Below are 11,430 nucleotides of genomic sequence, written 5' to 3'. Positions count from 1 at the left end.
GGGTAGCACAATATAAAGTGAACAGGGTGCCATTTGGGACAAAGTTGACTAGAAATACAAAGTCACCAATGTCTTTGCAATTGATACAGAGAAGCGACATATAAAATGATGCTTCAAATGAAAACTGATATGACTGCATTAAATATAAACAGCCAACAGTAGTCTACAGGGCCTATGTAAATCATATTGAAATACATTTAATGTTCAATCAATTGAGTTCTATGTTGCTACTTGTAGGATACTGTCTGTAATCTGTCTTAATATATTTCATGGTGTAGCCTAACGTGCACAATGATGTGCCAAATCTTGATTTAGTGCATTGTTACAGGGTAAGCAATGAAGCCGCCTAATATTTGCAGCCGTAGGTGATAATATCTTTCTAGGAGCTGATCTGTCGTCAGTATTGTCGAATAAGTGTAATATTAAGGTAAGATTTTGAATGGAGAAAGCTGATCCGAGAGCAGTGTTGCCTTTCTTTCGGTTCTGTCAGTATCGCCACTGTGCCTCAACGACGCACTTAAGCGAACGTTCTCTCTGCGTGGTGTTTTTTTGGGAAACGCGTGTTACGTCTTCGGGCCGTTGTGGGAGAGATGCATCGTTAAAACACTCGGAAGCCTAACTTCCATCGCTATGGGGAAACCGGGCCCTGGGCCCTGACCCTCACAGATGGGAAGACTGCCTCTCAGCCATCAGCTGGGGCTGAGACAAACAACTACACTTTAATCGAATACAGGCTTAACTGAATGAACAAATCAAATGAAAATGGAATTGTATTTGTCACAAGCTTGGTAACCAACAGGCTGACAGTGAAATGCTTCCTGACGGGCCCTTCCCAATTATACAGAGAGAACATCAAAATAAAATAACAAATAGAAACAAAAATGAATGATGTTATGGATGAAGTTAAACGAGCATTCAGACCAGCCTTCTTGGTTTAACTTTCTTAAACTACATTATATCAACTATATGAACAGCATAGATCTCTATAGGAACTGGGGCTGAGCCCAAAATGCTACTCTATAGCCTGGTCCCAGATCTGTTCTATAGTCTGGTCCCAGATCTGTTCTATAGTCTGGTCCCAGATCTGTTCTATAGTCTGGTCCCAGATCTGTTCTATAGCCTGGTCCCAGATCTGTTCTATAGCCTGGTCTCTAGCCTGGTCCCAGATCTGTTCTATAGTCTGGTCTATAGCCTGGTCCCAGATCTGTTCTATAGTCTGGTCCCAGATCTGTTCTATAGCCTGGTCCCAGATCTGTTCTATAGTCTGGTCTATAGCCTGGTCCCAGATCTGTTCTATAGTCTGGTCTATAGTCTGGTCCCAGATCTGTTCTATAGCCTGGTCCCAGATCTGTTCTATAGCCTGGTCCCAGATCTGTTCTATAGTCTGGTCTCTAGCCTGGTCCCAGATCTGTTCTATAGCCTGGTCCCAGATCTGTTCTATAGCCTGGTCCCAGATCTGTTCTATAGTCTGGTCTCTAGCCTGGTCCCAGATCTGTTCTATAGCCTGGTCCCAGATCTGTTCTATAGCCTGGTCCCAGATCTGTTCTATAGCCTGGTCCCAGATCTGTTCTATAGTCTGGTCTCTAGCCTGGTCCCAGATCTGTTCTATAGCCTGGTCCCAGATCTGTTCTATAGCCTGGTCCCAGAGCTTTTCTATCATGTTCATTCCTTGTCATATCAAGGAGTGGCATGATGGCACAGACAGACTGTCTTGTCCTGTAGGAACATAGCTATCTACTCATCAATCCTGAGCTAGAATGTCATCTACCATTCCTCCTGAGGCCATGACCAGAGAAGCTCCAATGTTGGACTGCGTCCCAAATGGCACCCTATTCACTATATAGTGTAGTACTTTTGACCAGAGTCCTATAGTCCCTGTTCAAAATTAGTGCACTATATAGGGAATAGGGTGCGGGATGCAGCAGGGTTGACAGGGCTTGGCAGCAGGCCGTTACGTGTCCATCTCGCTTTAGTTCCAGGCAGCTGTTGCTCTGTCTGGGGATGCGTCCTTTTCCTTACGTAGTGAACTATGTAGGATATAGGTTGCTATTTGGGACGCAGCCTGGGACTTGCTGCCCCTCTCGGTCTGTTGCCCTGGCACCAAGGCAACGGCTCTGCTAATCTTTCACCTAAAACGGGAGTAGGGAGCAGGGGACAAGGGAGTAGGGGACAAGGGAGTAGGGGACAAGGAAGGAGGGGAAAGTGAGTAGGGGACAAGGGTGTACGGAGTAGGGGACAAGGGGGGGCTTCATTGTGACGTTGTTGTGGAGGAAGTGATCATCATCACAGCTGTGTCCTCTCTGGAGGTCAGGGCGTTTCTCTGAGGGTGTGTCCCAAAAGGCACCCTATTCCCTCCTATGGGCCCTGGTCAAACTTAGCGCACTATATATTTGGAATATGGTGCTATTTGGGACGCAGCCTCTGAGTGAAAGATCATACAGGAAAACAGAGCTGCCAGTAGACGCCAGCCAAACGTCCGAACCATAGAAATACAATTACAAATAGAATAGCTTTGTCCATTCTACTAATTCTCTCTCTATGGTCTGAGCAGCACATTGGAGAGGTAAGCAGGAGGATGTCTTGACACAGGGTTGGCAGGACATGTGATATTAAAAACAGCTGTGGATTAGGGTGGACTGAAGACACAATGCAAGCCATCGAAAGTAACCTCATCCCAACTCTGGATCGACAGCGTGTTCCAGTTCCCACCAATATCCAGCAACTTTTCACAGCTATTGAAGAGGAGAGGAACAACATTCCACAATCAACAGCCTGATCAACTCTACACAAAGGAGACGTGTCACGCTTCATTAGGCAAATGGTAGTCATACCAGATACTGACTGGTGTTCTGATCCACGCCCATACATTTAATTAAAGGTATCTGTGACCAACAGATGTATATCTGTATTCTCAGTCATGTGAAATCCATAGATTAGGGCCTAATTAATTTTTCAATTGACTGATTTCCTTATGAACTGTAACTCAGTAAAATCTTTGAAATTGTTCCATTTTATATTTCTGTTCAGTATACGATAGTATATTCAGTATATGATAAATGGACCAGTTTGCTTTTCCCAGTGACATTGAGTTATTTGTTTTGAATCTAAATAGCTAGCAATTTAGGGGCAGTATGAAAAATGTATTCACTCACTAACTGTAAGTCGCTCTGGATAAGAGCGTCTGCTAAAATGACTAAAATGTAAATGTAAAAAACTGGCCAACCGGATTCTGACAGAAGGCAGAGAAAGGAACAGATGCCTCCTAAACTAACTATTGCCATGGAAATATGCATTGATTGGCACTTTTCTTTGTTATTTGTGCAACATCACTCCCTAGTGGTCAAATAACGTCATAGAAGCCACTCTGCTTAAGAAAAACACAAAACGTATTCTTGAAGGCGTTTTATATCATAAATGTATTTATTTCAATTTTATTCAAGCGCTTTCAAGGTACAGGACTAAAACATATGAGGGAAATTATCATCACATGTAACACTTCTGATTTCAAACCAAACATATATTCGAATCACATATTGAACATAATATTCCAGCCAAGATCTGTTAGGAGGCGAACAGCGTAAAGCTTTCAGAGAGAAAGCATTTGAATACTGGGATGGGGAGGATACCCTGGGAGGAGACACACACAGCTTCTGTCCCAAATGGCCCCCTATTCCCTATATAGTGCACTACTTTAGACCAGAGTTTTATGGTCTCTAGTCACAAGTAGTGCACTATATAGGGGATAGGGTGTCACTTAGGACGTGCACCATCAACTTTCATTCTGAGGGTATATTTGGGAAGGACCAGAGACCTGTCAAGTTTGTGCACTCATTAGAAACCTTCCCTGTCCTCAGCTCAAGGCACTACCATTAGAATAAAGGAACTAAAAAAAGGTGAGCCAGCCGTCTCCGAATCCTACTATTAGTGGCCAATCAGAGACTGTCTATCCAATATTAGAGCAACGTTAACCTTTTAACCGTCCGTTAGGGTCAAGCCCCTTCCAAGTCCTGCTGGGACCACTACACACAAACATGTTCCATTCTCAGTTAGTGTGCCTCCCAAATGGTACCCTGTGGGTCCTGGTCTAAAGTAGTGCACTAAAGAGTACTGGGTGCCATTTGGGCCACACCCTCAGTCTCAGGAGCCAGTGGTAAAGCTGCAGTAGATTCCCCAGTGATCGCTGGTGTAGCGACCACAGTCCAGCTTCTCTAACCCCACCAGGGCCATGTGGTCCGGGGCCATCCGGGACCCGGGGCCCTCCCTGGCCGGCCGGAGGTAGACGCGGTCAAAACGACACCTGCTGACATACGGTACGCTCTTGTTGCTGTTGGCCTTGGTGTCCCAGGTGTACCTGCAGTGTTCCTGTTTCCCCAGCTGATCCCACACGTCACACACACCACTGGGAAGACCTCCGACCTTTGTCACCTGTGACACAAAATAACGGTAAAACAAAATGTTTTTATGAATAGTTTAGATTCCTATCTTGAGATATTGACGAGAGCGAGTGAGAGGCCAGAGAGAAAGATCATGTTTTTTTAGGATATATTAGGGAGACAAAAAGCCTAACCTCTGTGTCCCTCAGGTTGGTGTCCCCTCCGAATAGGACAGTCACGTTACTGGGCACGTCCGTCATCCTCTTCAGCACCACCCTCAGCTGTTTCATCCTCTCCTCTGCCTGTCCCTTACAGCTCTCGAAATGGGACGTCATCACACACAGCTCCTGGTCCCTGAACTTCACCTGAGGCCGAATGGACACCGACAGACTTCAGATGAGCTGCGTATTAACAAGATGATGACCTGTTTTGGACTCTGTGTTGTCGGCGCGTGGACCTACTTCCTGTTTAGGACTCTGTGTTATCAGCGTGGACCTACTTCCTGTTTAGGACTCTGTGTGTGTTGTCGGCGCGTGGACCTACTTCCTGTTTAGGACTCTGTGTGTGTTGTCGGCGCGTGGACCTACTTCCTGTTTAGGACTCTGTGTTATCAGCGTGGACCTACTTCCTGTTTAGGACTCTGTGTGTGTTGTCGGCGCGTGGACCTACTTCCTGTTTAGGACTCTGTGTTATCAGCGTGGACCTACTTCCTGTTTAGGACTCTGTGTTATCAGCGTGGACCTACTTCCTGTTTAGGACTCTGTGTTATCGGCGCGTGGACCTACTTCCTGTTTAGGACTCTGTGTTATCGGCGCGTGGACCTACTTCCTGTTTAGGACTCTGTGTTGTCGGCGCGTGGACCTACTTCAGCAACCAGCAGATTCCTCATCATCTGGGTGGTTGGGTAACTGATGACGTCACTGTTCAGGAGCTTCACTCTGGACTTCTTCAACATCAAACCAGTGAAGTACCCCTCCTTGCCTCCTGACATTGAGGAAGTGAAATGTCTGGCATTTATACACACATACATTTATACATACAGTTGAAGTCGGAAGTTCACATACACCTTAGCCAAATACATTTAAACTCAGTTTTACACAATTCCTGACATTTAATCCTAGTAAGAATTCCCTGTCTTAGATCAGTTAGGATCACCACTTCATTTTAAGAATGTGAAATGTCAGAATAATAGTAGAGAGAATGATTTATTTCAGCTTTTATTTCTTTCATCACATTCCCAGTGGGTCAGAAGTTTACATACACTGAATTAGTATTTGGTAGCATTGCCTTTAAATTGTTTAACTTGGGTCAAATGTTTCGGGTAGCCTTCCACAAGCATCCCACAATAAGTTGGGTGAATTCTGGCCCATTCCTCCTGACAGAGCTGGTGTAACTGAGTCAGGTTTGTAGGCCTCCTTGCTCGCACACGCTTTTTCAGTTCTGCCCACAAATATTCTATAGGAATGATGTCAGGGCTTTGAGATGGCCACTCCAATACCTTGACTTTGTTGTCCATAAGCCGTTTTGCCACAACTTTGGAAGTATGCTTAAGGTCATTGTCCATTTGGAAGACCCATTTGCGACCAAGCTTTAACTTCCTACTGATGTCTTGAGATGTTGCTTCAATATATCCACATAATTTTCCTTCCTCATGATGCCATCTATTTTGTGAAGTGCACCAGTCCCTCCTGCAGCAAAGCACCCCCACAGCATGATGCTGCCACCCCCGTGCTTCACGGTTGGGATGGTGTTCTTCGGCTTGCAAGCCATCCCCTTTTTCCTCCAAACATAACGATGGTCATTATGGCCAAACAGTTCTATTTTTGTTTCATCAGACCAGAGGACATTTCTCCAAAAAGTACAATCTTTGTCCCCATGTGCAGTTGCAAACCGTAGTCTGGCTTTTTTTAATGGAGGTTTTGGAGCGGTGGCTTTTTCCTTGCTGAGCGGCCTTTCAGATTACGTCGATATAGCAATCATTTTACTGTGGATATAGATACTTTTGTACCTGTTTCCTCCAGCATCTTCACAAGGTCCTTTGCTGTTGTTCTGGGATTGATTTGCACTTTTCGCACCAAAGTACGTTCATCTCTAGGAGACAGAACGCGTCTCCTTCCTGAGCGGTATGACGGCTGCGTGGTCCCATGGTGTTTATACTTGCGTACTATTGTTTGTACAGATGAACGTGGCACCTTCAGGCATTTGGAAATTGCTCCCAAGGATGAACCAGATTTGTGGAGGTGTACCATATTTTTTTCTGAGGTCTTGGCTGATTTCTTTTGATTGTCCCATGATGTCAAGCAAAGAGGCAATGAGTTTGAAGGTAGGCCTGGAAATACATCCACAGGTACACCTCCAATTGACTCAAATTATGTCAATTAGCCTATCAGAAGCTTCTAAAGCCATGACATCGTTTTCTGGAATTTTCCAAGCTGTTTAAAGGCACAGTCAACTTAGTGTATGTAAACTTCTGACCCACTGGAATTGTGATACAGTGAAATATAAGTGAAATAATCTGTCTGTAACCAATAGTTGGAAAAATTACTTGTGTCATGCAGAAAGTAGATGTCCTAACCGACTTGCCAAAACTATAGTTTGTTAACAAGACATTTGTGGAGTGGTTGAAAAACGAGTTTTAATGACTCCAATCAAAGTGTATGTAAACATCCGACTTCAACTGTACATACATATATATATATACACATACATACATACACATGGGGGACTAGTATGAAGAAAAAAAATGTATCACAACTGTAAGTCGCTCTGGTTAAGAGTGTCTGCTAAATGACTAAAATGTCAAATGTAATGGATACATACATACATACACACAGAGAGTATACAAAACATTAAGAACACTTTCCTAATATTGAGTTGCACCCCCTTTTGCCCTCAGAACAGCCTCAATTCGTCGGTGCATGGACTACTACTAGGTGTCGAAAGCGTTCCACAGGGATGCTGGCCCATGTTGACTCCAATGCTTCTCACAGTTGTCAAGTTCACTCGATGTCCATTGGGTGGTGGACCATTCTTGATACACACGGGAAACTGTTGAGCGTGAAAAAGCCAGCAGCATTGCAGTTCTTGACACAAACCAGTGCACCTGGCACCTACTACCATACCTCGTTCGAAGGCACTTCAATATTTCAATATTTTGTCTTGCCCATTCACCCTCTGAATGGCACACATACACAATCATGTCTCAAGGCTTAAAAATCCTTCTTTAACCTGTCTCCTCCCCTTCATCTACACTAATTTAAATGGATTAACAAGTGACATCAATAAGGGATCATAGCTTTCACCTGGTCAGTCTATGTCATGGAAAGAGCAGGTGTTCTTAATGTTTTGTATACTCGGTGTATATATGCCATTTAGCAGACACTTTTATTCAAAGCAACTTACATTCCTCAGAGGGAATCGAACCCACGACTTTGGCATAAAATGACACAAGACACTGGTTCTGTTTCAATATCCTATAACCTAACTAACACCACTTAGGTCGAAGCAGTGTATTGAGCATGCATTCTAAGTAGTATGCTACTGTGGAAATTGGAATGCAGGTATTTATCTTATCATAAAACTTTCCCACCATACCCTCAATGATGGTGTAGCTGACAGCCCGCTTCTTGAGGTACTGAACATACGGTTCAATGAGTTCCTGCAGAAACACCACGTCAGGGGTGTAGCTTAACGGAGGAGAGAGGACAAATGTTAAAAATACTTTACCAGACAAGACCAATCACGGTGCTAATCACAGTACTATCCACCACTAGTATCCATTTGAAATGCAAACTAAATGTCTGTGTATTTTTGTCCAGACATCCTCATGATGTTTTGGATCTGCCTGAAATGTTGGCTAACCCAGAGACATGTCCTTGAGTTCAGAGGAAGGATGTTAGTAGGTTGTATGTACCCTAAATGGCCAGCGATTCACAAACTAGGGGTCCCTGATAGGAAAATGGGGTGGCAGGAGAATTTACTAAATCCAGAAGAATTTTTTTTAATTATAATATCATATTTGTATCTCGACATCATTGTAATGTGGTTAAGCTTACAAATCTAAATGAAAATTATTCAAATCTAAAAGATAAATTCAACAAGATAAAATTCACCCAGAGCGCGCCCTTAGATCATGGGAAAAGGCGCACTTGACCGTTGCACTTGAATAATTCCCACGGTGAATGGCTAGGTCCGCTACGCTATGAAACCACAGTATTGCAGAGACTTTGATATTACCGGACGCAATTGATATGGTAAAAACAATGTGTGGGGAGGCAGAGGCACAGAAACTCACATCAATACCTTTGTCAGATAACACTGTTAAAGAATAATTTATGCCATTGCTAGAAATCAAGACGAAACTGACTGAACGACTCGCAATCACGGATCACTACGGAGGAGTTTTGGTTCCTGACAAAGGGAATACCCTGACGTCTCCCTCTGAGCATTAATGCCGCGTTCAAAACAACTGGGAACTCTGGGGAAAAAATGAGCTCAGACTGGAAAAAAACAATTTGAATGGAATTCCAACTCAGAAACTCTGACGTCTTTCTAGAGGCCTGTGTAGCTCAGTTGGTAGAGCATGGCGTTTGCAACGCCAGGGTTGTGGGTTCGATTCCCACGGGGGGCCAGTATGAAGAAAAAAAAATGTATGCACTCACTAAGTCTGGATAAGAGCGTCTGCTAAATGACTAAAATGTAGAGCTCAGACTTTCCGACCTGAAGATCAATATCGATCCAGGTTGGATGTGACAGCAGAGATGCGGTGTGCACTGTCGACCACGCCCCCTGACTTTGAGAAGCTCCGACGCGACATGCATCAAGCCACACCCATCTCATTAGTGGTGGTGAGATAAGAGATTAATTTGCAATTGACTGTCATAACCCCACATTAAAGTATATGATGGTGAGTTGAGAAGACAAATCAGAAATACTGTTAGAATGTTTTGCAATTGACTGCCATAGCCCCAATTTAAAAAAACGAAACATTGGCTGTTAATTAATAATTGTTTTCACATGGTTGGGGTCAAGATAAAAAATGTATAGAAAAATGGGGTCGTGGGCCACAAAGCTTTGGTAACCCCTGCCCTGGTCAACAGTAGTGTACAATATTAGGGAATCGGGTGCCATTTGGGATGCAACTTAAGTAACCCAGAGAAAAGTCATTGGGTTAAGAGTGAGGATGTTAAGGAAAGTATTTCACATAGTTCCATAAATGGCTGACATTATAAAAGGACAGTTAGCGAACACAGTGACTCACAGGGCCAGATAAGAACAGAGGCCTCTAGCACGCTCTCCCAGGTTCACGGTGTCCAGTCCATCTACATTCCAGGAGATCAGCGACAGTTTGCTGTCGTCCTGCTCCTCAGAGCCCGAGGCTTTAAGTTTAGCTTTGGGTTCCACTGACTTGGAGGAGTCTGTTGACTTGGCGTTGCTGCTGGAACAGGCAGGCTCTTCTGTGGTCAGGTCAATGCTGCAGGATTTGCAAGGGCAGATTAGAGCAGTGTTGCCCAGTCCTGGTCCTCAGGGCCCAAAGGGTTTTGCCCTAGCACTAACACAATTGATTCAACTCATTGATACTACTACTACTACTACTACTACTTCTACTAATAATAATAATAATAATAATATGCCATTTAGCAGACGCTTTTATCCAAAGCGACTTACAGTCGTGCGTGCATACATTTTTGTGTATGGGTGGTCCCGGGGATCGAACCCACTACCTTGGCGTTACATGCGCCGTGCTCTACCAGCTGAGCTACAGAGGTACTGAGCTACAGAGGACCACCGTAATAATAATAGATTCATCAAGCCTTTGATTATTTGAATCAAAAGTGTTAGGGCAAGTGCTAAGGCAATAACTAAAATGTGCACCCCTTTATGTCCCCAGGACCAGGAAACACTGGATTAGAGAAAATATCTAGACCAGCAATGTCAAACCAAGAGGCTCACAGCTTATTTTACAATTACCTAAATGACTAAATGAACATTGATATTGTAGACAGGCCAATGCATGAATACATATCACAATACATACCAGTCCACTTTTCCCTGTGGTTTGTCCCTTTGTGGTTTGTCCAACTTCTGTCGTTTAACTTTAGGGGGGCTGCTGTCCTTTGGTGAATCTTCCACTGCAAAAACTGCCTCCATGTCAGCCTCGAAAAATGAGTTCAAAGCTCTCTGAAAAGGTAACACAACATGCATGCAGTATAGAGAAGTAGGTTAATGCTTCTCAAAGTTCTCAGTTGTTTTCAGACCGTAACTAAAGTCATATCATGTTTATTAGTTCATGTCCCACGCATTGGATTCCATGAAAATGCGACGAGTAACGTGGTGGTGAGCAGCTACCGGAAGTGTTGTCGAATTCAATGGGCTGCTATAGCATTAGCTAGCCTAGCATGCTGACGTTGAACTAGCAGTATTTAAATTATCGAGTTGGGATAATTAGGAGTACACTGCCATCTCCCAATCCCTGAATTGGGGTACGTTTTCCCGAGCCGGCTCTGCGCTGTCCTGATCGTGGCATAGCCTCGTTCCGACTAGAGATAACTAATAATTGGACTGATATGAGCTGGCTAGCTATACGTACCTCCATTTCCCAGTCATTTTCAGCGAGGTAGCATTGAGCCACGGCGCTATCGGATCCTGTTATGGACACAAACTCATCACACAGACCAGTCCTCGTTTCTTCTAAAGTCGACACGGACTTGGAAATATTACTCATGGTTTATCTATTTTATTGCGATGCGTTATCTTGTTAGAAGTGAAGCGAAAGCATTTTACTTCTTCTTCGATGAGGTTTAACGGCGGTTGGTATCCAATAAATCTTGCATTACCGCCACCTACTGGACTGGAGTATAACTCCCTTATACTTTGCTAGAAAAAAAATACAAAAATAAAAATCAACAAATACCCTACCATCTAACCGTACACTCACTAAAAACCCGCCACCCTTAAATCTATTTAGTCCTACCTCAGGCCAACAGTCTGAAAGAATGGGACACCACCACTTAACTCTCCTGGCATCAAGTCTCGCACACCCAAATACGTCTCTGCA

At 43.9% G+C, this 11,430-nt stretch overlaps 1 protein-coding gene across 2 annotated transcripts; it reads right to left on the bottom strand.

The window, feature by feature from the left end:
* Nucleotides 1-3,397: 3,397 nt before the first annotated feature.
* On the bottom strand, nucleotides 3,398-11,193 carry tdp2b (tyrosyl-DNA phosphodiesterase 2b). 2 transcript variants are annotated; one of them, XM_041884171.2, is made up of 7 exons: nucleotides 10,963-11,193; nucleotides 10,411-10,553; nucleotides 9,634-9,846; nucleotides 7,968-8,059; nucleotides 5,239-5,357; nucleotides 4,568-4,738; nucleotides 3,398-4,425 (listed from the first exon to the last, which is right to left on the bottom strand). In XM_041884171.2, exons 1-7 carry the CDS (start codon nucleotides 11,095-11,097, stop codon nucleotides 4,138-4,140), a joined length of 1,161 nt encoding a protein of 386 aa, XP_041740105.1. In that variant the 5' UTR covers nucleotides 11,098-11,193; the 3' UTR covers nucleotides 3,398-4,137. The 2 variants fall into 2 exon arrangements, with proteins under 2 accessions (XP_041740105.1, XP_041740106.1); XM_041884172.2 differs by lacking the exon at nucleotides 9,634-9,846.
* Between the last annotated feature and the right edge of the window lie 237 nt (nucleotides 11,194-11,430).

The sequence above is a fragment of the Coregonus clupeaformis genome, chromosome 8, assembly GCF_020615455.1.
Source record: "Coregonus clupeaformis isolate EN_2021a chromosome 8, ASM2061545v1, whole genome shotgun sequence".
In the NCBI taxonomy this organism is placed as follows: domain Eukaryota; kingdom Metazoa; phylum Chordata; class Actinopteri; order Salmoniformes; family Salmonidae; genus Coregonus; species Coregonus clupeaformis.
The sequence above is the reverse complement of the archived record's forward strand: the minus strand, read 5'-3'. Positions and strand labels throughout refer to the sequence as shown.